This window comes from Cupressus sempervirens, chromosome 9 (assembly GCF_028749045.1).
Source record: "Cupressus sempervirens isolate cs-2001-9-10 chromosome 9, ASM2874904v1, whole genome shotgun sequence".
Taxonomy (NCBI): Eukaryota; Viridiplantae; Streptophyta; class Pinopsida; order Cupressales; family Cupressaceae; genus Cupressus; species Cupressus sempervirens.
Window position 1 is genome coordinate 61,328,684 of NC_143126.1, and position 26,819 is coordinate 61,355,502.

Consider the following 26,819-nt stretch of genomic DNA (forward strand, 5'->3'; position numbering starts at 1 on the left):
TAGATAGGAAGTAAAGCCCTCAATACCTTACTTATCATAGTCTCATTAGATATGATACCTCCAACCCCACTGATAACACTCACCAACTACAATATTGGGCAATATTTTCACATTTTTTCATTCTTATATCATCAAACTTGCCTTTGAAGCCTCTTACCTTGCCTATCAATAAATTATTGTCTCCTCCATGGATTTGTGCCAACTCGTCTGACATTGTCTTTGTATTACTACATTCCTTCACATCATCAAATTCAACATAACTTAAGTCTTCTACAAGTTCAATCATCATTTGGTTGTGCTCCTACTTCCCTTTAATTTGTTTAAATAGCCCTAGGTCTAGATACCTCAATGTAATAATTTTCCATGTAGTATGATGTAGAATCTCTAATATCAGATAAGTGAAATCTCATCAATATTTTCCATGCTAGGAAATTTTCCTTGTTTATCCTAGTTATCTTTGTCTTATACAGATTAATCTTTAACTTGAGTTCCTTCAAAATTTCCTTAGGAGCACCATATCTCTTGTTAGGAATAAGGTGTCTCAACCTTTAATAATTCCTATTCTTATTATTTATTTTCTAAATTTATTTTTTCCAAATAATGTAATTAAGTGTGAGTGTAGATGTCTAGTTGGCATGTTGACGTGTCACTCCACTTGCATGTGTTGGCATCTTGAATAGTGTGTAAGGAGATCATGACTGAAACAATTATGATATATTCCTATAATTCATAACAGCTATCTTTGGAAGATATGATGATGGGTGAAGATGTGAAAACATGTGGGAATTGATCATTGCATATAGTACACTCGAGTCTCCATCTAGCATGCAGGGTTTGGGGCATCACCCAAAAAGATATTTGCATTCCTACTTTTCTAGAGAATGGTAAAACCCTAATATGGTTCTTCTTTGGAAGTTTCCTTAAAATGGAAAGCACATGATATAAGTAACCTTAGGGTTGTAGATAGGGAAGGGAAAGGATATTTTTGGTAGAGTTTTGTTGTGACTGGATTTGTCTTCCATGTTCTAAAAGAACTTGCATTGCAAGTGTGTTGTAACCTTTGTGTTGAAGATAATACATTGTGCAAGTTTTGGAAGGGTGGAGTTGTTTTACCGAAAGGTTTTTCCCCACCGGCATGTCTTTGTGTTTATGTATTTTCTTTCTCTATCTATTTTTTTATATTCATGGTTGACTGCAATATATCTAAAATTGTAAGGTTTTAAATAGAATCTGCACAATACTTTCCATAAGAGATTAGTGTAGGAAGCCATTTCTACATCTAAATTTCCTTACAATTGGTATCAAAGCTTGATCAACATTTGATCTTAGTTGTTAGGTAGCATTTTTTGAGCTAATCCAAAGTTGAGTGAGAGTTTTGTGCAGAGCATTCTGAATCTTATTTGAAAATTGAGATGGCTATTTCATCATATGAAAAAATGGAGGTGGAGAAATTTAATGGTTGTAATTTTGAGCTATGGAAACTCAAGAGGAAAGACTTGCTTGAAGATCATGATCTATGGGAGGTGGCTTCATTTCATGTGAGAAATACAATAATATCTCAAGAAAATTGGAATCTCAAGGATAGGAAATCTAAGGGTCTCATTAGACTCTGTCTAGCTGATTTAGTTCTCCTGAATGTTCTTGATGAGAAGATCACAAATAGTTTGTGGACACAGCTTGGGTTTTTGTATCAGGACAAATCTCTTGTGAACAAGTTGTTCATGAGGAAGAAGTTGTATTCTCTAAGAATAAAGGAAGGAGGATCTATTATAGATCATCTAAATTCTTTTAATTTACTGATTGCATAGTTGATATCATCTAGTCTCAAGATAGAGGAAGAGGATTGATGTATGACCTTTTTATGTTCCTTGCTAGATTCATGAGCCCATCTTGTGATGGTTCTTGGAAGTACTTTAGTGACTTTCAGAATGGATGATGTGGTGTCTTCATTGTTATCTGAGGAGATGTGGAGAAAGTCTTCATATTCGGCTAAGGAAGCTATTGCTATTCACAGTAGATCCAATGATAGAGGGAAGAAAAATGAAAAAAAGTTTGGAAAGGGTAGATCCAAATCCTATGGAAAGTCAAAGACTCTTGGAAAGTCCAAGGCAGAATGCTGGAACTATGACAAGACTAGGCACTTCTCTAAAGATTGTAAAGAGCCAAAGAAGAAGAAGTTCTTAGATTTAGGTTCAGAAAAATCTCAAGAGGATGGTGATGATTTTATTATAGCCTCAATAGCACATGCATCTAATGATGTGTGGTTGATAGACTCGGGTGCTTCTTTCCATATAACTTCTCATCGAAGTTGGTTCTAAAAGTATGAAGTTTTTGATGGTGGAAAGGTGTACTTGGGTGATGATTCTCACCTAAAGATAGTTGGATGATGATGAGTCACTATCAGATTCCCTAATGGATGAGTAAAGGGGATCAATAGGGTAATGCACATCATTGGTTTGGCATGAAACCTATTATCTATAGGTATGTTGAATGATGTAGGTATGCAAGTTGTTTTTTCTAAAGATGGATGTAAGATGATGAGAGGAGCTATGGTGCTTGCTAAGGGTACTAGGAGAGGTACTCTATTTCAACTTGATGCATGCATTTCTTAGTGCAATAGTTCTTCTATTTCAAAGAAGAGAGTGGTTATCACTTCATCCCCACCATCTAAATGAACAGTAAAGAATACTGTGGTTATTAGTTCTTATGGCAGTGCAAAATGTGTACCTAATGGTGCAAACACATTGGAAGGAAAGCTTCTTGCAAAAAAGATAATGTTGTGGCATAAGAGATTTGGCTCGATTGGTAAGAAGGGTCTTAGAACCCTAAAAAAAAAACATCGTTAAGGGGTTAAATGATTGTAATCTCAAGTTCAACTTCTATGAACATTGTGTCTATGGTAAACAAAATTCTGTTCAACTTTACTCTAATTATCACAAATCTTCTGATGTTCTGGATCTTATTCATTCTGATGTATTTGTTCCTATACAAGTTCCTTCAATGTCCAAGTCTATACTTTTTGTATCTTTTATAGATGATTATAGTAGAAGGACATGGATTTATTTCCTAAAAATTAAGACACAATTCTTTAGTCAGTTCTAGGATTTTAAAGCTCTTGTAGAGAATCAAACTAGTAAGAAGATTAAGTGTGTGAGAACTAACAATGGTGGTGAGTTTTTCTTAGTAGAGTTTGAACAATTCTATAAAGAATGAGGTATTGAGAGGCATAAGACAACTCCTTATGCCCCACAACAAAATAGAGTTCAATAAAGAATGAATAGGACATTGATGGAGAAAGCTAGGAGTATGCTTGGTGGAGCTAGTCTTGAACAAAGGTTTTGGGCTATAGCTATGACCATTGCTTGCTATCTACTTAATAGATCTCCTACATCAGCCCTTGTTGGTAAGACACCCATGGAGGTGTGGTCTAGTAATAATCCGTCAATTAGACATCTTCATGTTTTTGGCTATGAAGGTTATGCACATGTTCTGAAGGAGAAAAGATCTAAGTTGGAAAACAAAGCTGTCAAATATATTTTCATTGGATATAGTGTTCGTGTGAAAGGATACAAGCTTTGGGACCCTGTGAATAGCAAGGTGTTGTATAGTAGAAACATTATTTTTAAAGAGCTAGCATCTTCTCTTATTGTGCTAGAACTAGATTAAAAGAAATAAAGGAAGATATTTTTTAGTTGCCTCCTACCCTTGAGAAGACTGAACAAAAAGACCATGTTGGGTCTAATGATGAGGAGAACTCTAGTAGCTCTGATAGTTTAGAAGAAGAGGAAGAACAACCACAACCTCATCCCTTGAGGAGATTTATGAGAGTAAGAAAGCAACCAGAAAGGTTTGGTTATTCTATGTTAGATTCCAGTTGTGCTTTTTTCTTTATTACTAACACTAATGAGCCTAGATCTATGAAAGAGGCTTTAGATATAGAAGATGCAATTTTTTGGATTGAAGCCATAGATTATGAGATGATTTTATTGGATAAAAACAAAAATTGGGACCTTGTACCTCTTCCTAAAGAATAGAAACCCGTTGGTAGCAAATGGGTGTTCAAGAAGGAATTCCATGCAGATGGTAGTGTTGAAAGATACAAATCTAGATTGGTTGCAAAGGGATACTCATAGGTAGAGGGAATACATTATGGTGAAATATTCTCTCCTTTTGCAAAGTTGACATCTATTAGATATCTTCTATCTCTTGCTGCACCATATGTTTTAGAGATAGAAAAAATGGATGTAAAGACAACTTTCCTTCATGGTGATTTGGAGGAAGAGATTAATATGTCACAACTTGAGCACTACATTGTTAAAGGTAAAGAATCCTTTTTTTGTAGATTAAAGAAGTCTCTGTATGGTTTGAAACAATCTCTTAAGATGTGGTACCTTAGGTTTGATGCCTTTGTGTTGTCGATTGGATTTGTAAGATCAAAATTAGATCATTGTGTTTATTTCAGAGCTGAAAATAATTGCCTTCTTATTGTTGCATTATATGTTAATGATATGTTGCTATTTGGGAAGGGTAAGGGTATGATCTTTTATTTTAAATCTCAATTGTTAGCACAATTTGAGATGAAAGATCTTGGGGCAATAAGGTACATCTTGGGTATGGAAATCAGTAGAGATAGGTCTAACAAAAAACTTTGGTTGAGTCAAAGTAAGTAGGTGAAGTCTGTGTTGGACAGGTTCAACATGGTAGATTGTAAACCATTGTGTGTTCTTGTTTCTATGGGAACAAATTTATCTATAGACAATTGTCCAAAATCTCCTAGTGAGGTGGAGGACATGAGTAGAGTACCTTATGCTAGTGTAGTTGATAGTCTTATGTATGTTATGGTCTATACTAGACCAGACATTGCCCAAGCAGTGGGAGTTCTGAGCTAGTTTATGGATAATCCATGATAGGTACGTTGAGATGCAGTTAAGTGAGTATTCATATATTTTAGGGGTACATCAGATTATTCCAATTTTTTATCATGGTAACTCTTCTAGAGCTTTGCATTTAGTTTGTATTCATGGGTTTGTGGATTTAGATTGGGTAGGTGATATTGATAGCAAAAGATCCACCAATGCTTATGTGTTTACTATGTTTGGTGGTGCCATCAGTTGGATGAGTAAGCATCAACCTATGGTTACTTTGTCCACTACAGAAGCTGGGTACATTGCTACCACTCATACTTGTAAGGAAGCCATTTGGTTTACGAGATTGTGTTCTGATATTGGTGTTGATGCCGGATAGATTACTATTTGGTGTGATAGTCAAAGTGTTATTTCCCTTGCAAAGAATCTAACTTTCCATGACAGAACAAAGCACACTGATGTGCAGTGTCACTTTGTGAGAGAAATGGTGGAAGATGGAAAAGTAAATTTGGAGAAGGTAGATTCTATAAAGAGTGTTGCAAATGTATTGACAAAACCAAGGGGTACATAGAAGTTCAGATGGTTTTTAGATCCTATGAGCCTTTTGGCTTATTTTGGTTAGTTCATGTTATGTTCCTATTGCTCTCACAAGTTGTTTGACAAGTGCGAGAATGTTACGAATAAAGTTTCTCAAACCTAGATAATTCCTATTTTTATTATTTGTTTTGTAAATTTATTTTTTTTGTGAATAATGTAACTAAGTGAGAGTGAACATGCCTAATTGGCATATTTATGTGTCACTACACTTGCATGTGTCGTCATCTTGGATAGTGTGTAAGGAGATCATGACTAAAATGGTTATGATAGATTCCTATGATGCATAAGAGCTATCTTTGGAAGATATGATGATGGGTGAAGATGTGAAGACATGTGGCAATTGATCATTGAGTACTTTACACTTGGGTCTCCATCTAGCACGTGGGGTTCGGGGCATCGCCCCCCAAAAAAAATTGGGTTCCTACTTTTCTGGAGAATGGTAAAACCCTAATATAGTACTTCTTCGAAAGTTGCACTAAAATGGAAAGTGCATGATATAAGTGACTTTAGGGTTGCATATAGGGGAGTGAAAGTGTATTGTTCGTAGTGTTTTGTTGTGATTGGATTTGTCTTCAATGTCCTAAAAGAACTTGCATTGCAAGTGTGTTGTAACCTTTTTGTTGAAGATAATACATTGTGCAAGTTTTGGAGGTGTGGGGTTGTTTTACCCAAAGGTTTTTCCCCACCAGCATATCTTTGTGTTTATGTATTTTCTTTCTCTATATGTTTTACTATATTCATGATTAACTGCAATATTGTTGTTTACATAATATCAAATATGAAATTGTAAGGTTTTAAATAGAATTTGTAGAATACTTTCCTTAAGGGATTAGTGTAGGAAGCTATTTCCACACTTGAGTTTCCTTACATCTTTGATACCAATTATTAGAATGATTAACAATAAATGAGAATGGGTGAATCAATTATCCTTAGGTCTAGATGTACCAATTTAACTTTCAACAACTTCACACAACCTCATTAAAAAACTTAGTCCATATAGAAATATATCAGCTAAATAACATTCTATATGTTATGTCTATATGTTGCCACTAATAGTAAAATAAATAGTTATAAAAATAGCAAGAAAAAGTAACATCCGGACATGTATATATAACACTATGATAGCAAGATTGAATGTGAAAACCCAATTTGGGAAAAACTCTAAAGTAACATGCTACCAATTTTTTACTCTTCTAAAGTGAGCTTGGATTATAGCAAATCCTGTTGAAGGTTATAAAATATCCTATTAAAAGTAAACATATGAAAGGATTTCATTCACCTTATTAGGAGTATCCTAGATAGAAGTATTTAGATCATTCCATTAAAATATCACCTTGATTAAATGATTTTTACTATTACAATTATGAGAATGTAGCAATATTTTTGATTTATAAAGCATAACTCACTTTGCAAATTCATATATCAACATTTTCACATTGGCTGGTTCATTGACTTGCCTCTATTATCATCTACATCCCTAATTAGCTTGAAATCCCTTCAAGAAATCACAATTCACTAATCTTCTCACGCTTCCTCTCTGCTTCTTTTATCCTCATGACTTCTCCTTAAGATCACCAATCAACAACAAACCAACCTTAAAAAACATCTCTTGTCCTTACTTAAGAAATGTAATTTCAATCTTTTTCTTCTTAAACATCAACATAGATGTTAGTGTTTGGTTAGATTCATCAAATCCTTCCATTATTTTGTTCCTCTTTCTTGATACTTCTACGAACTTCTAATCCAATCCTCTCCTTTGATCCTATGAAAAACTTGCTTCATGCATTAAATATGATAACTCACCAATCCTCATCATTCATGCACTTTGACTCATCCAAAATAATCAAATATGTTGCCCTCAAAGTTGATTCTTTTAAAAACTGCTACTTTTGTTGTCACTTGGAAATCACTAAGTTCTTCTGCTTGGTGATCACTATGTAGCTTGACATACACTATTCTTTTTCTCTTTGCATCTATTGGTTCACTTTGTAATTATTATGCTCAGTCACTACTAACCTTCATCAACTTGGAAATAACTAGCACTCAGCTTAAACTATTTGATCGGCTTCTACTTAAGTTTGTTAATCTTCAATTCCAACTCCTTCATTGACTAACCAATGCTCTTACTCGTTCATGCTTTATAGTTTAACTCAACTCTTATTATTTAACTCATACATCAATTTCAACTATCTTCTTTACTTCGTGTATTAATTAAATAACACATTTTTTTAAGTGAATACATTATCAAGTTTCCATTGTATTTCCATGATACTTAACTTCTCTCTTCTCAAAAATAGCAGTAGCTTACCTTATTATCTCTTTTTTTTCAAATCATCTTCATCAATCACCATATATGAAACTCTACAGTGTTAGTAAATGTCTCTCCAGTAGGTTAGAAAACGTGTTACCAATAGGTTTGGCATCAATGACAACATAATAATTATTCCAATTGTATTTTTTAACATTAAAAATGAGCATAAGAAGAGAGGTTGAATGATATAATATAGCTAAATCTATCTTTTAAAATATGAATAAAGAAGATGAAGGATAGAACTCCAAAGTCACAAATAAACTATGTGTTGGGTTTCCCAAAAGAAGCTAAACACCCCATGAAAAGACACAATTGAACTCCAATAAGAAAGAGGAAGAAGTTGGGTTCACCAAAATATTTATTGGTGAAATGGAAGTTCTTAAAAGGATAGGGCCTCTACATTATACTAACATTCTACATAAGAGAAAGATGGGCTTCCAAATATAGCACTCAATATAATCTAAGTTATACTAGTAAAATATCAAGTGATAAAGGGATGTCACTCCTAAACCAAAATTACCTCAACGAATGATGTGATAAATTCCTCTTGATGGAATATATGATTTGATTAAAGATTTGTAAATGTTAATATGAAATTTAGCTAACTGATTTAACAAGAAAAATAAACTAGATATATGTAATCAATGTAATTAAGATATGGAAATAGGGAAAGAATAAAAATTAATATGAATGATAAATTACTCATCGATCTAAACATGTAATAGAATTAAATACTAAATATTTATGATTGGAATTGAAAACCTAATTTACTTTTCCTCAAATCTCTAGGAAGACATTGACCTAGTGGTAAAGTATATGTACACGTTATAGGAAGATAGACATGCTCCATGGATACAATAGAAAAAATTAGCCAACTTCTTTAGAAATATTTTGAAAATAATTTTTTAGATCCGAGGTCATATTTTTTAATATCATTCTCTTTCACATAATCAAACTTGGTTTTTTTTTTTTGTTGATGAATTATTTCCTTGGTAAATCCTTAGATTGAGGAATCAACCTTGAAATTAAAATTTGAAATATTAAGGAAAGAAAGACAATTTTAAGTATTCACCTTGCCCAAATAAATTCTTGTGAATAAAGATTTATGATTCTTGTGTGTTGTAGATGTTGAATTTGTAGTGAAGGTTGTTGGAAATCTCCACAAATGGAATGGATCTACCAAAACCACATCATGTAGCCATGGATGTCAATATTCAGCCATAAACAAGATGATGAATATCTTAATATAGATCTCATCCATTTATTGTTAAGTAACATGGATATATTCTAAAAATGTAATAATATGGCTATTGCAATAGATATGTTCCAAATGCATATTTCGATCTCATATAACTATGAGAGGAGGAGAGATCTCTCTTCATTGTCTCATGAAGGGACATGTCTCCAAGGTTTGATCATCATTTCATTTATATAATTAATAATAATAATTTGTATTGTGTGTGTGTGTGTGTGTGCGCGCGCACTATATAAAATGATGATTTACCAATAACAACAATGTATCTCTGATCAAATTTATCCAACTGAAGCTCCAACTTCAACGCTCCCTCTTAGCTAGGGAGGATTTGTAGAAAACCTTATGCTCTCAAGCATATGAAAAGTTATCACCTTGGTATGATATTCCTAGAATGACATATATAAGGATATGAACATAAATCCATCAACATACATACATAAATATATATTACATATGGAATTTTCTTCAATTCACTATTAGTCTAAATTTCTCAACACTCCCTCTTTATCAAGGATAGAATAACAGAAATTATAATACAAGAGTTGAACACCACCTTAAGAGTGGTCTATGATAGCTTTAATTTATCATGTCTAGAAAGATCTAGCCCAAAGAACCATGACAATAAATTTTCATGGTGTCCAAAAAAATCTAGCCTAAAGAACCATGATGAGTTGATTATCAAGGTGTCCGAAAAAATTTGGCCTATGAAACCATAATAAGTTTATTATCAAGGTATCCAATAAAATCTCACCTGAAGAACCATGATAACACTTTCTTTGACACATTTTTGTATTAGGAGATAGATCAGCTATTGATAAATTCATTATCATGACTTCTAGCACTCTCGAACAATAACATAATGAAGTATGTCTTGAAAATAGGTCAACCAATTATAAGATCATCACCATAGAATTGTTAGCTTCTATTTAAATATGTCAATGAAAGATTGTCACCTTTCATTACATAACATATGTGAGATAGTAACCACCATAAACCAAGTTATCGGATCATACAAAGGCTTTCACCTCAATCAATTCTCATAGAGAAGAATACATTACAATAAATTTTACTTAGAACTTATCCTCATAGAGAAGATATCATTTACAAAGTATCTCACCTCAAAATGTTCCCTCTGAACATCGATCCTAGCAAGTTAGGTCCTCTAGTTTCTTCCTCAAAAGCTCTCTTCACCCAAGGATTCTTGTTGAACTCCCTCTAAATCTAATATCAATCTTCCAACTTTATAGAAATAAGTCAATATTTCCACATGGTGCACTCAAGATTAGGCCCATCAAAATCATGCAGTCACAAACATGTATTTCTAGACTCCCTTTGAGTATTGATATTCTAAGCTCCTGTGTTTCCTTCGAAGAAGTGTCATTCTCCCTCTTAATCTAGAATGATACTCATAAATTCAATCATGAAAGATATTTTCTTCAAGAGCCTCACTTTATCTGGCCTAGTCACAACTTCTTTTAAGTTGTTGTTAAAGCTGCCTAATGTGTCATTCTTCTTTTCCTGCAAGATCAACTTCAGATACAAAGATAGATATCAAGGCAACTAACTCTTATAGTTTGTATAGAATTACAAATAAGAGAGAGACTATAATGTGTATATAAATATAATAATTAAGGATACAACTTATCTATACTTGAATATCCTTGAACATCATTTCAAGAAATGTCTCCATTTAAGTATTTGTCAAACCATGGGAATGGAGCATTGATTATTATTCCCTTCCTCAATGTAAAATTCCCACTCTTATATCATGGAACAATTATGCATCACATAAAATATGGAAGACTTCATTTTGTTCTTCATTTTCTTACTCTTATCAAATTTTAGTGGGTCTTCCAAATTAATGAGCCTCCAAATGCTCTAAATTCATAAATAGATTTAAAGACTTATTCTATGGAACAATAAAACTCCTAATATATGTAGAGGACTAACCAAGGATGAATAACAAGAATCTGATGTATCTAAATGTATTCATTGTTTCTCTTTGACTACCCTTCTTATGGTCTTTCAATGTCTTAAGAAGTGTACGAAAAAATTTCATTCATTTTCGAAAATTCTTTATTGGATATCTCTATTACACATTCACATCATCATTTGTATCTTTCCCAAGATGGATCTAAAACATAGATGGTACCATTTGTAAGGAGTAGCAAGGACCAAATACACATATAGTGAAATCTGATGTAAATGAATGTGAACTCACAAAGAATGATAGCTATCTGTGGATAGGAGCTTGCACAAATAATTTTCATATTGTAGCAATAATATCTTCATGTGATTATAATATACAAGACAATAGTTGAAGTTGAAGTATAAATTTCCACGACAAAAAGTATAAAGGATAGAATATATGTTTAAATAAGTATAAGCTTTAATATATCTTATGCGTTGATATTCTTGCTTTGTATCTACATTCCTTCAATTTGTAATTTTGATAAACTATCATTGGTAATGTTGAGTCCTCTCTACTTGCTACATATTCTCATACATAGGCTGAGGGTGATAGAGAAAAGGCACCGACCACAAGTCTCCAGTAGAAGTAATCGGGTCCCTCAACTTAATTTGCACTTTAATAAAAATCTCTCACATCGTTTTCAAGCATTTTCATTGGTAGGAGCACCATGCTGGAAACTTTATTGCTAAATCAAAGGGATCTGTACATGAACCAAATAATAATTTATGCCTTAGAAAGTGTCGGTTTGTTTATAGTATGACCCATGTGCATTTTGGGTGATGTTCCAAGGAATTTGATAGCATGTAATTGAACATAAGTGTTCTCTGTCATTTACTTGGGGCTTCAGATAATGTAGGCCTCTAAAAATCTTATGTGCCTGCCTTCTAATGATAATTACAGAGCTCAACAATATAAAGTTTAATTTAAATATTAGTTATAACCTCCAAGATTTTGGGACTGTTCTACTGTCTTTAATAATTATCCGAGTAGCGTTCATCTTCTCTATGGATTTATATCACCCTTTGTTTGTCTATTGATGCTACAAGTTTATCAGACATTCGAAGAATTTAAATTCATTCCTTCTCCTTCCGCATTCTCCTAGTCTATCCCCTATTTTTTTTATTACTTATTCGTTGACTTCATATCTTTCACTGCCCATGAGACTTATAATAACTAATGCATTTGTTTCCACACCATATTCCATGTCAAAGTATGGCGGTGCTATTTATGATTGTTAGCCTCATATGTATTCAACTCCTTTTAACTTGTAGAAAAGTCATATACAATGTGACTTTTCCAAATCCCTGAGAAGGTTACTTTTCCCTCCTTTTTTTCATATTCTTCGTGTTGCAAAAGTATTAGAGTACGAAATATAAGTTTGGTAAATACCTTTAACAATTGCTATCCTCTTTCTGTAGTTTCTTTATAACCCAATGGGTTCCTTTGTCTAGAAAATATATATTTTGATAGGTTGACAAGATATACTCCTTATGATCCATGTTTGTGTGCATGGCTTCCCCAGGTGGCATGATAATGAATATGGTTTGTTTATATTCAAACCAAGCAATCACCGAGGTTCATCTCTGTCCTAGGAGACACTATGTATGACACTTGACTTGCGAGCACTCGTTGTGACTCGACTCTCTCCCCAAACTGACCGCCTGTATTGACTATCTCATGTAAATAAGTGTCTCCCTGATTACCCTTAAGATGTCGATTCATAACAAACTTAATCTCCATGCCAAAAAATGGTTTAATTTAGGTACTGTCTTATTTATATTATCAGTTTATTTTGTTCCTTCTTATATCTCTCAAAATCCACTATCAATCTAGTACAGTTTGCAGTTTGCAGAGAACAACGCACAATTGTATATATTGATAAATAGTAATGTAACTCAAATAATCACCACTATTATATTTAAATGGCATCCTAACCAAATAAACGTAGATGTTCGCCTAAGCTTGCAAAGTCATTACTTCTGATTAATTCTTTTCTTTTATGGCATCGAGGTCTTGTGTTTACACTTGTTTGTCTACTCGATACAGGAACCTGTGTGAGGGCTTGGTGAAAACATTTATGCCATTTGTCACAAGAAATACAATTTGTGATAGCCTGATATGCCCAACTTTAACGTATTTTTCATGGTATGTAGTAAAAATCTGCATTACTTAAATACTTAACGATATTAATGGGTAAAGTCAATGGAATTAAATAATTAGACCAAAACCTGAATTCATTGCTAACATCTTGAATCTTCCCATGCCACTATGAAGATTGAGATTATTTCTGCTAGACCACGAAATTCTAAACCAAGAGGTATTCACTTTATTGTACGGTTGGAGTATTTCTTCTCTGATTTTGGAAGATATTCATTTCGTCATATACACACAGTCTGGTTCTGATACCATGTTAAGCAATATGGATTTTTTTGCAAATGTAATAATATGGTCATTGTAATTGATATGTTTGAAATGCAGATTTGAATCTCATATAGGTATGAGAGGAGGAGACATGTTTCCAAGGTTTGATCATCATTTAATTTATATAAATAATAATAATAACAATGTATCTCAGATCGAATTTATACGAGTGAACCTACAACTTTACCATTTATGGCCAACAAAACATTAGATCTTGAAGAGGAAATGTTCACAAAGGATCCTGGAATCTGTGAATGCATTGAATGCATGATGAAGGTATATTCTTTCTTGAATGCTTGAATTCTTGAAATAGTATATTTCAATTTCTTCTCTATGGCTATTCCTATCTAGTGATGTGAAAATGAGGTACATAGGCTTCCATATATAGTAGTTTTGGGGAGCTGACTAGGTCATGCAATTTTCTAATTTTTAGCGCCAAAACAAAATTTCCCATAAGATTAAAAATCCCTAGGGAATAGGTCAACCTATTACTAAATAGGTTGACCAAGGTAAAATCTTTCTAGAGCTAGCTCATAGGGATCTTGCACTAAGTTCCCATATACTACATCTTATAGATATGGTTAAGAATAGGAGAAATAGATGATTGAGAATGAGTCCATCCATGGTCCAAAATGTCACGAAAGGATGGGATCTAAAATGTCTTAAATAATAGGTGCTTCCATTTTAAGATGGTACATATACCTTTGCAACTTATATTCTCCATCAAATTTCAAATTTTTTTTGATATAGGATGTTGTCACTGCATTGCTAAGTAATTGAATTAGCAAGACAATTTAATTCATAAGAACAATTAATTCAATTACTTCTAATTTCTCTATATTCGATGATATCAATCAATACATTTATATCATAATAAAACCCTATAGTATATATATGCAAAATTATGGCCAATTTTATTTGCATTGACAAGATCAATGAAAAAATTGTGTAAAGGTTCATTATTTTCTATAACAATCTTAGGAAAATTATTTTCTCAAAACTTGTTCAAAAGTATCTCATGTTAGGCAATCATAGCACCTAGCTTGGTTTCCATCAATGCCAATATTTATGTCCTTGGTTATTATCATGTTCCAACATCTTCTTCATCACTTGTCCCTTCGGAATCATGCTCAAGTACTCATGAATGCATTTATTATTCTATGGATGATATTGTGGTAGTGATGACGATCCTAAAATGTCTCTCTCCATTGTTACATTTGATATTCATATTAAAAATATATCTAGTGCATGGGACTTCCTTAGAAATTATTCTATAGCAGTGTTGATGTCCCTCCCCATATAACAAATACTAGGATGATGATAATCTGCTAGACTATGATTTGTAAATGTTAGAACATCTTGTACATCTATAGATTAGTATATGTATGTGTTCCCTTGTGCATTTTTATTTTTTATTTTTGTTTCCGTGTGAAGGACCCTGCTACTATAGGTACTTGGAGATATGAGGGTTTTCATCATAATATTTTTATTTGTCATTTATTTCTTCTATATATTTTTGCCTTAATTTTCAAAATTGGGGATGATGAAAAGTACTTTGAATATTTAGGCACCCCTTTTATACTAATGCAAAGTTTTGGTTTTATCTTCCATGTACTCTTCATCAAATCCACATGATGGTTGTTAGTGACCATAGATCTAATGAGAGTTGGTGTTCATGCTTGCTTCCAGAATGTAAAGTCAATCTATTTTAATTCTCCTATGTCTCTTACATAATACAATATTATCATTGCACCTATTTCTCCTTTATTTGGTGTTCTATGCAACCTCTTGAGGAGTATGACTTTTCTCAAAGAAACATCATATTTATATGCATTTTTTTAACTCACTTTTTTGTTTATATCATCTGTATACAAAATTTCATTCTATCTAATTATTTTAATACAACATGGTTTATCATCATTTCATTTGAGGGGGTAAAAATATAATTTCCTTTGTAGGGTAAAAGTTGTCATCACTTAAGGGGCCATATTGTCATTTCCTTCACAAAGGATAAGTTTTGTTTCCTTACAGGGGCCAAATTATTGTTTTTTTTATATGGGAGAAATTGTACTTGTGTCAAGAGGGACCAAACTATAACTTCATTTATGCATACCAATATGTCATTGCTCACCTTTTCTTGGGTCTAATCTACTAATCAAAATCTTCAATGTTTCCTTATCAGGTAGTTAACAGGAATATAATTTTCCAAGCATATAGGTGCATCAGTTCAACTCAAAACTAGATATTCCTAACCAGGGAAAACCTGACAAGGAAAACTACCATAGGTTATAGAAGTAATGTATTGTTACTTTATCGTAACATTATGATCAATATCTTTTCTATTATGGGGGAAAAATGTTATGTAATAAAATTTAACCCCTAGTTGTGAACCATGTATGAATATGTGCCCCTTTAGTCAAAGTTGATCACCATAATCTATGTCATCCATCTAAATTATTACAAAATTAGCATGTCCCTAATTGGCCCCTAACAATCTCAAAGACATGTAGGTTGTGGAGATGGTCATGTACTCTACACACATTCACAAATGTATAAATATAAAGACTTGTTTATTCATTATAAAACTTCCACGTAATGTCTCTAATGATAGATCAATAAAATTATCCATTTAGGTGTCATAAATAACCTACTTTTCATGCATTTTGGATTTTTAAGAGTTATTTACAAAGTTTACACTCAATCGACCAAGCATTTTAAGAATTGTACATTCATGTTCACTAATCTTATGCTCAAAACACCATATTCACTTACCTTTATATCTAGCTCTTGGATATCCTTTTATACTATCTTGGTGATTCTTATTATTTGGAGCACTCTCTAGCCTTCCTTGGTGCTCTTTGCATAACAATTATATTTTTTAGGTTAATTTTTGGGGAGTTATCCTTCTCACTTAAATTCATTCTTTGTTGTCTACTTGAGTCTGTTGAAAATATATCTATATTTGATTTTATTTTATTAGCATAATATTATTATAATTAATTATCAATTCTAATAGACTTCTTAAATCGAATAGAACATTCATTGTCATTTATCATTGTTCTAGGGCATTTGTAGGGATGCAAAGTTCAGAGTTAGAGTTTTACTAAGGACAGCCTATTAAATGACCCCAACAATTTTCTATCTTTTGTGTAGGAAGTTATAGAGACTCAAGAGGTCATTGGCAATGCATCTACAACCTGTTGAAGTCATCACGCACCTCTTCATTCTCTCATTCTTTTTATTATTTAATATAATTAACATAAAACTAATAATCTTATAAAATTAGTTAAATCTTGCCATCTTTTGTGTTATTCACTTCTTTAAACTTGTTATTTTACTTTTAGATATTTTATTTTATCTATTTTATATGATAAATTTTAGTCTTTTTAGGAAAAACTCATGATTCTGGAAGACCACCCATATGGGATGTCAATGCACTATCCTAGCATCCCACATGTATGTTTTCATTCTCTGGATCTCTTCATGTATCCTATATAGTGAGATTTGCAAACAAAGAGTTTAGTCTTTGATATTTACTTTGTTGGCCTTTGTGAATAAAATGCCTATATCAATTGAGTAGACTCTCAGATTCCAACTTTTACACTTTTACACTTGAGACACTAAAACTCAAAAAATTATCTCTTATAATATTTAAGTAGTTATTAATTAACCTTGAGATATTTGAGGTTAATTTAATAAACCTCAATTCACACTAACTAAATTAAGCACAAAAATGTGCTCCTATTCACATTTTTTATTCTTTAAACATATTGCAAGTACTAAATAAAAACTCCTTAGCACCCCCAACACCCCTATCAGAAAATTGAGCTACCTAGAAGTGGATAATATCTCCCTTTAACATTTTAACCAATCTATATCAGTTGCATTGTTTCCTCCTCCACAATAACAAGACAATTAGATTATTTATAGGTTGAATGTGTTAATCTATCATAATTATCTATGAAATAACAAATGTATTTTCATAAGAGAAATGATTCATTGATAATGAAAAGAGGACATATATTATTTTCTAAAGAGAAATGCCTTCAATATGTTCAATATGCTAGCATATATAATTATCCTAAATAAAGCTACTTGCCAAGGTTTTGAAGATTTACCCTTAGCTATAGAAGCAAGTTGGAATGAGTGAATCTTATGATGTCAATGGTTCTTTCCTCTCAAAAATGATGAAAATTTTTGAGGAGTCACTAGAGAGTAAAATGTTTAACACAAATTTCAACCTTATCATGGACTATAGTTTAATTTTCATTTGTTTTGACATATTTTCTTATCTTAGGGTTGTAGGCTTTTAGAAAGGTGCTTACATTGTTTTGAGGCATGCATCTAATTATTTCATACCCTTAGAGAGTTTTCAACAAATAAAAAAAGATAATTCCAAGTATTTTAACAATATAAAGAAGAAAGTGTATTGTTTTTCTATGTCCCTATGCCGTTTATATTTGTATGGTATTTGATGTTTCTACTACAATGGAAAAACATATTTTTATCAAATTATTTTAATATATTACCTCAAAGGTTTCCTTTCATAGTACAAGTAATATGTTGATTACTTTCTATGAAGTTATAGACTACTTACATTTATCCCACAATAAAGATTATTGGGTAGTTTACAAAGGTATGAGAGAAATACAAAAAATAAAGCTTATGAGGATAACCCTAAAATATGTATAGAGATTTTTTTTTTTTTATTTCAATACCAAATGAATTGGATAATGATGGTTCATGTTTAGTTTACATGATAGACTGAATGCTTTTCAATCCACCATGTAGCTGCTAGCTAGGCATAATAGGAGGCCTCAAATGTTGAGAAGGGAGCTTACAATGTAGACATACACATGAAATGAATTCAAACAGCAATTAGAGAATTCAATGGATCATCATCTCCTAGGGTTCTAGGAGTACTAAATAAAGTGCATTATGAATTCCCTATCTTAAAGTGCTCTAGCACTGCTTTATTTGTGTCCTCAATATAGGGTTCGTAGTTGGGTGGTAATGGTAATGATGTAGAGAACACAACAAAACTATAGTCAAAATGCAAGCTGAGAACCACACCCTTTTTGAAGGAAGGTGCTTGTAAGAAGGCTCCTATTGCACCTATCCTTGTTATTCCTAATTTAACATGTATTGATATTGATCTCAAGAGAGTGATTCTCTCATCTTCCATCATATTGAAAATAAGATAAATAGGGAGGTAGGTGATAATCTGTGGTGCTTGGAAAATAATGTTCCAAGGTTTAAAGAGAAGCACAGGAACCTCACTCCAAAACTGTTGATGCAAAATGAAAATTGGCTAAACAAAAGCTAGAAGTACACATAATAACTAAAGCCCAATGTAGGACATTGTTCAAGGTTGTAAAATGGTATATGCTTTATCAAACAAGACTACGCGAATATGAAGCTCAAGCTAGAATGATAGATATAGAAGGAGAGGTGACACTTTTGAATAAAAGAATTGAAACCTAGAGAATTGAGAAAAATGAATTTGTGGTAACATATTTACTTCTAAAATACTTTTATTTCTTTTGAAATTATTAATTCAAAACTATCCAGTCTAGAGGGTCAATGTACATTTTTCTTTTATGTTGAAACTTTAACTATTTATTGGGTCAGCTATCTTGAGGAAACCACGACTTCACTCACTTGATATTTATTTATTCCTAAAATTTTGTGGTGTGAAAAGGTATCTAGAGAGAAAGAAAGAAATACTTTGTGGGAGATTTTATTAAGATAGCATAAAATAGTAAGCATACAAACTATGAATTTTGTTGTAATTTAGGAATGCTTCATTTCTCTTATGTAGAAATATTGTTGTTGAATAATATGAATTATGTGTGTTCAAAATCATTTATAAATACCAATCACAGATTATTGTTGAATCATTAACATTGAGTAAGATGAACTGAACAAAAAGCGAGACAATTGATAGTATTTTATATTTCTAAAGAAGTGTTGAATTAATGTATTCTGTTATGATATCCGGAGATCTTATATTTGAAAACTTCCAAATCCCTTACTTGTTTGATTTCTAGTTAAGCATAAAGTTTTAAATTTGCTGCTTGTGATCAGAAGAAGGTTTAGAAGGTTTCTAGTTAAGCATACAAGTTTTAAATTTGCTCGTTATGATCATAAGAAGGTAGTTGGTATGGAAATATCATCACACACGACTCTACTTTAATCTAGATTGGCCCTTATTGAATGCACTAAGTATAACAGTTACGTGACAACAATCTGAACTAACATATGGTAAACCGTAGTGTCAATAGTCACCCGTGACACTTGCTTTTCCCCTGCAATATGGAGGAGATGAGTCCAACCGTGCATTCTTGCGTCTTTTCTAAACGACAGAAGAGATGAATGGGACGACATATTCTTCAGATTTTAGGGTTTGTTTACAAATATTAATTTCTTGTTTTATAAGATAGCTATATTGTCTTCTCCGAAAGTCAACTGTATGTATGTATCATTGATAACTTCATCCCCCTCTAACTCATATATGCTATATTTTCCTAGTCCATATCTGAAGTTTCCATGGATTATTCTCTCATTCCTCAGTGTGAGATAGAAACTCAGGCTTTCGTCAATCATATCTAAAGCATTTTAATCTCAGTAACAGGCAAGGGACACTTAAATATCACAAACCGAACTCATATCATTCAATTCATTCCCAATTTTTAAGATCAGACTGTTATTTTCAGTAATAACAATGTGAACAGCACTTTTCAGGCCGAGCATCGATGTTTTATGGTGATATATGTGTACATACCTGTGACTGCCATATTCAAAGAGTTTCCCTCTGCTTGAAAATACGATGAGAGCAACTTCCGCCTCGCACAGCACAGACAATTCATGGGCTTTTTTCACCAGCCCTCCTCTACGCTTTGAGAATGTCACTTGCCGATTTATGCTGTTCTCGATCCTCTTTAGCTGTACCTTTCCTCGCCCCATCAAACTCCTATAAAACAGCCGGCCTCCAAAATAATCAGCCAGATGTGCTAATAAGCTGAGTAAATTGATAATGTGCAAATCAAACAAAGTGATGATCGTTCCTTGATCGCTCGTCCTTCTTATTAGACCTTTGATTAAGCCGAATCGCAGTACTTGGCGTTGTTATCGGAATCCATAGTAGCAATATTCTTCCCCTCCTCTAGCTATCCAAGGACCTGGCTCAAGAAGTGATAGAAAAGAACACCTACCATTAACTTGATATGTGCAAACAATTGGGATACGGAATGTATCCCAATTGTTCTGCCCATATCGTCCCTTATGATCCAAATTGTTCCGCTCAAGTGCAAATTGCTTCCACCAATTTTCACTTAATGGTCACTAGCCAACGTCCCACGTGATACAGTACCCTCACTCGATAAAATATTACTTTAAAAATGTATCGATATCCATGCTGCCTCCCACTATTTCTTCTTTTTATTATATAAAACACATCATTATTGTACTCAAAAGGTTCCTATTTCAAGAAGCGTTCCAAGGAAGTACAGTCCACATAAATAAACCATAACTGGGAATTTATAAAGCTGGATCTTTTCACCTCCAAATTATACAACCATTCCATTCGCACGGAAGGAAGTCACAATAACTGTAACAAAAAGCTGAAATATGTCGACATCTAAATAGTTAATCCTAGTGCTTAGAATCCTTTCTCAATCGAAAATGTGATACTACTAATTTGTTTGAGGTACGCATTGCTGGAAAATATATTCAAATTCTAAGAGAAATGTGACACAACTTTCGACGTTTTATGTTCGTCACACCTTTTAGACATGAGCAAGTAATACCGAGTCAAAGATAAATGTTTTATCACTTAAAATACAAACGTTTTTAATTAAAGACATTATAAGCATTTAAGAAAAAGATATACATCAAATGGTATTTAGAGAATGGAATTTTTAAAGAACATATAGTAGCAATTGCTTTTTGGTGTATAATGGATATATTTTTATATTGATAGCAATCGAAAAATGGTGACTGGCATGGTAGAAACAACTATAGGGAAAGAAATACTATCAGCTGACAGACTACTACTCACTTAACAAGATCATTAACAAAATACTAGCCACCCATTAACATAAAAAATAAATACCTACAAGAGATTTTGAAGCTACTATCTAAACCATTACAATAGATTGTGACATATAGTAGCTAACAAGAGCAACAAAATAAAATTTAACTAATGCTATTGAAGTCCATAAAAAAAGTTATCATATTGGCCATGTAGTGCCACAACTTAAGCATCATGAAAACAACAACAAAATTTGCATAGAATGAGGCTAGGCCAACTCTCTTTCTTTAGTAGGAGTTGCTTTCTCCAAGAGCACATCCAGCCAGTCATCCGATAGGAACCTATCAAGTTGCTTGGCACTCTCACCATCCTGCTTCACCTTACCTCGTTTCTTCTCCTACTAAAGAATCTAGAGAGTAGTTTCCATACAATGCAAGATCTTTCTAACAAATTCTTCTAGAGTAGTGAACCTTAGGTTCAAATCAATCATCAACTTCTTCTATTAGTCCAACTCAATCCAAAGATTCTTCAAATAAGCTTCAACCTATTTGAAAGTTGTTTTATCGAAATTGGGGATGGGAGGTGGTCTTAAACAAGGGGGTACATGGGAAGAGTAAAAGGAGTTGGGGGATGAATAAGAGGTTTCTCTAGGGGAGGGAGAATACAAGGATCCTCTTTAGGCTTCAAGAGAGGGTAAGTAGTAGTCATGGGAGAGTTATCATTGGCACCTAAATTATCTTCCTTTGTTGTGACATCAACTGTGCTCGTACTAGAGCTAGTCAAAACATCATGGGTTTTCTTTTCCTAGGAGGTTTCTAAAGTTTCCTTAGGTAGATCCTCCTCTTCTTCAATGTAAAGGTTCATCCTAGCTTTATACTTCTTCATAATATGGGTTGTTTTTTGTCCACCCCTCTTAGACTCAAAACCCAAATCTATCACTTCTAGGTTGTCATGATTTTCCTTGTATTTTATTTTTTTGGGTTTATTGAAATTTCGATGAGATCTTCATCTCTCCCTAGTGGATGTCTTTTCTATCTAACCTAGGTCAACCACAAGCTCCATCTTAGGTTTAAAAGGCACTCGTGGGGAAGGGGGAGTTCTCTTGCTTCCTATAATTGGATGAAAGGGAATCCTGGGAAATAGAAGGGGACCTAGGAATGTAGGTAGAAACAACCACAAGGGAGGTATTGGGGGTCAGAGGTTACAACAAGAAAATGATTCACAGGAATACATAGGATGGTAAACATTGTTCCATGGGTTTGGAAGCTTCGTTCTCTAGTTAAGCCACCTATTAGCCAATCAATTTATTTTTTTATCTTGAATAAGTAGTTCATAAATGTCTTGTCTACAAGTTTAGCTACCTGCATAAAAGTACAAACTTGTGTCACCCTTTTTTAAAGAAAAAGGTTAACAAAAGTATAAATATTCAAATTCAATGACATAAAATAGGTATTATTATTTAGAATTTGAAAATGAAGCCAACTAATGGAATGTGTAGAAATGGACTATTATTTTTAATGATTTTTTATAGTAAGAATTGACATATTTTCCTAATTTTTAAGGTTGATTTTTTAAGTTGTTGAAAAATGTTGATAAATTAGGGGTCTAGTCCCCAACACAAAACTATATGGAAATAAAAAATATTTCCCTTTGATGTTAGATTATTTTATAGATGGCATATATAGCTAGATCAATCAAAACTAAAAATTGGCTTTTGACCTATGCTTCCAGTTTTATAATGATTCAAATTTTAACTCAAGTAAAATTGATAGTTTTCATCTCCCACCACATTTTTCAAAACAAATCTATTCTAACCAAAGTAAAAACTATACAATCTTGAAGAGAACTCTCTCCTCTAGAACACCATATGCTTTCCAATTGTTTTTATATGATTTATTATTTTTTTCTCTCTCAAAATAAATATCTTCTCAAGTGTTAAAATATGTACTTGTAGCATTTTTTAATTACAATATAGTATATCTTATTAAAACACTATAAAATCTGTATGAGAATATTCTTGACTTTGAGCTCTATAAAATGGTGTTTATATGTCATTAAAAGAATATCATAAAAAAGAGTAAGAGTTATTAAAATGTTAGTATCTGAAATAATTATATTTCTTTAGTAATTAGAGACAAACAAGTATAAAATATAGATTTAATAAACATTTACAATTGGAAAACTATGAGAACAAATATAATTTAGCTAAAATGAATTTATTTATATCATATATTTGAAAAAAATTGATTTTTAAATAGAAATACTCAAATTGAGTAATTTTAACAAGTCAGTCAGAAAGGTGACACAACTTTGTACTTTTACACATCCTTTTCCACTTTTTTCCTTCCAATGAAAAACTAGTATCTTTCGCAATAACTTCCTTATTAATCTTAAAAGTATACCATTTATGGTCACTTTTCACATGTTCTAGGACTTTACCAAATGTATAGGTATCAAGTCATTATAGGCTTACACAATATTCATAAACCACAACAAACCACCTTTATTAATATACATCTAAGTACATACTTTTTTTTTGTTGTGATGTGGAGCCTAATAAGACTCTAACATTAATTTTCCTCGCTTCACTTTGTACGGGTTCCCTCAAGATTATTTCTACAAGAGTTTGGGGGTAGTGCCCCTAAGGTAAGGTCAAGGGGAAAAACCCCTTGCGAGGTCTTGGGCTAGAGTCCTAGGTATGTTCCCTATTAGAGTGCATGGTGGAGTTGAGGGGCCACACCTGTACAAGGCTTTTCAGGGGCAACTCCCCCAAAATTTTGACTGATTTTATCATTGTAAAATAAGTCAGCTTCTATTTTTTCTATTGGATGACCTATTCTAGCCCTAATTTAAAAAGCAGCATAAATAAATTTTATAATATAACTTAGGGTTAGGAATTTCATAATAGTATGATTAAATTGTAGCTTCTGGCAATGGTATTGAGTTGTATGGGATTATAGATTGTACTCTTATTGTAATCACTAGATAATAAGAATATTGGAATTTCTATTTAGTGGATGTATCCTAAAGATTGGGTGAACCATATTAAATCTCTATGTGATTTATTATTTTATGAGATTGGTTATATTTGTATATAATTATTATTTCTATCTCTTTAATTCTAACAAGTTGTACCAAAGGAAGGTCATTTTTTTTAACTATCCTTTGCAGGAAGGTCTCATGATTGAGTAGGAAAAGGTAGATGAGAAAAAGTTGTAGGATTAGAAGTAATGGACACAACCTTTGGTTATGGAAAATGGAAATGGTGGACTATCTTTATTAGAAAGATTTATGGTGGCTATTGGAATGAAAATCCAACAATCTAACAACTATAATAGAGGAGGACTAAGATATTATGGATAGGAAGGCATTTGGAAGTATTTGATTATGCCTTGCATAATTGGTTGTATTTAATGTTATAAAAGAGAATATGATAGAAGAATTGATACAAAATTTAACAAGGTTGTATGAAAATCCCTTCACTCCAAATACTGTATTTCTCATGAAGCATTTATTTAATATGAAGATGGTAGAAGGTGGATCTATTGCATTTAATATAGTTACGAGTCAATTATCTTCTTTAAATATTAATTTTGTTGAAGAAATTAGGGCTCTCTTGTTTTCTTGTTCTTTGCCTGAAAGTCGGAATGGGATGGTAATGGTTGTTAGGAATTATGTTTCTAGATGTAATAGTCTAAAATTTAATAATGTGACTGGTGTTATTCTAAGTGAGGAAACTCATAGAAAAATATTAGGTAGAACTACACTAGGAAATGATTTAAATAGACATAGAAGAGGTAAAAAAAATGAGAGAGGGAGAAATTCTAGAAGTCATGGAAAATCAAGAGGAATATGAAAGGGAGAGAAGTCTCAATCTAAAGGACCAAGAGATTGTTAGTACTGTGGAAAACTAGGGCATACGAAGAAAGAATGTTGGACTTGTAAGAAAAATGAAGGAGAGAAACAAGAAGAAAACAAGGAATTAAATGTCGTCAGTAAAAATTCTAAATAGGATGCTGTCCTCCTTTCTTTACAAAATATTGATAGTTTATGGATTTTAGATTCAGGGGCTTCAATTCATGCTACACCGCATATAGCATATTTTATTGATTATATTTTGGCAATTTTGGATTTATTTATTTGGGGGATAATGAACCTTTTCAAATTGTTTGAAAGGGTATAATTAATATTATGTTGCAGAATGAGAATCATTGCAAACTACAAGAGGTAATACATGTTCAAAGTATGAGGAATAATTTAATCTTAGTAGGGAAACTTGATGATGAGGTTTACACAGTTACTTTTAGTAGTAAAATTTGGAAGGTTTTAAAAGGTTCCTTAGTAGTAGAAAAGGGTGTGAAAGTAGGCACCTTGTATCTTTGTAGAAGTCATACTATTCCTTTTAATTTAGTTGTTTCATATGAAAATGAATGTTTTAGAATAGTTGTTGTAGTTGAGTAATGAGAACAAAAAGATGTTGTTTATTCTAATACAACAATGTGGCATAAAAGACTTGGGCACATGAGTGAGAAAAGTATAAAATAACTTCATTTAAAGGAAGTTTTACTAGGTCTGAAATCTATCAATATCAATTTCTCTAAAAGTTGTTTATATGAAAAATAAAAGAGAGTGAGTTTTTTGAAGAGGGAAGAAAAAAGAATATGAGATACTAGAAATTTCACATACAAATGTATAGGGATCAACTCCAGTCTCGTTCCTTGCTAGCTTGCATTATTATTTTAAATTTATTAATGATGTAACAAGGAAAGTATGAGTTTATTTTATTAAAAAAAATCTGATGTGTTTAAAGCTTTCAATAATTGGAAATGCTTGGTTGAAAATGAGACCGGTAGAAAGATAAAATATCTCAAATTTGATAATGGTGGTGAGAATAGTAGCAAAGAATTCGAAGATTATTGTTCTATTAATGGTATTTATAAACATAAACCTATTCCAAGGACTCTCTAGGAGCATATGTATATGAAAATAATGGAACATGTAAGGAGTATGAGGTAGAAAGTTGGGCTGCCCTTTAACATGTAGGAAAAGACTATCAATATTGTTATATATTTGATCAATAGAGTCCCATTTATTGCAATGGGTTATGGTATTCTAGAGGAAGCATCAACTTGGAAGAAGGTGAGTTATTCTTTTCTTAGAACCATTGGTTTTGAATCATTTGTACATATAAATTATGTAAGTAGAACCAAGCTAGAAGCTAAGTCAAAGAAATGTGTATATGTTGGATATGGCATTGATGAATTTGATTATAGGCTTTGGATTTTAAAAATTAGAAAATTGTAAGAGGTGGGGATGTCATATTCAATGAGAAATTTATGTACAAAGACCTATTGCACAAACATTAG

At 32.4% G+C, this 26,819-nt stretch overlaps 1 protein-coding gene across 1 annotated transcript in view; it reads right to left on the reverse strand.

Moving 5' to 3' along the window:
- LOC149537639 (agamous-like MADS-box protein AGL11) overlaps positions 1 to 20,387 on the reverse strand; it is a 295,592-nt gene extending 275,205 nt beyond the window's left edge. Inside the window, exon 1 of the mRNA XM_089802356.1 lies at positions 20,206 to 20,387. Within this exon, the coding sequence (XP_089658482.1) occupies positions 20,206 to 20,387 (182 nt within the window). The remainder of the gene's footprint in view (positions 1 to 20,205) is intronic.
- Between the last annotated feature and the right edge of the window lie 6,432 nt (positions 20,388 to 26,819).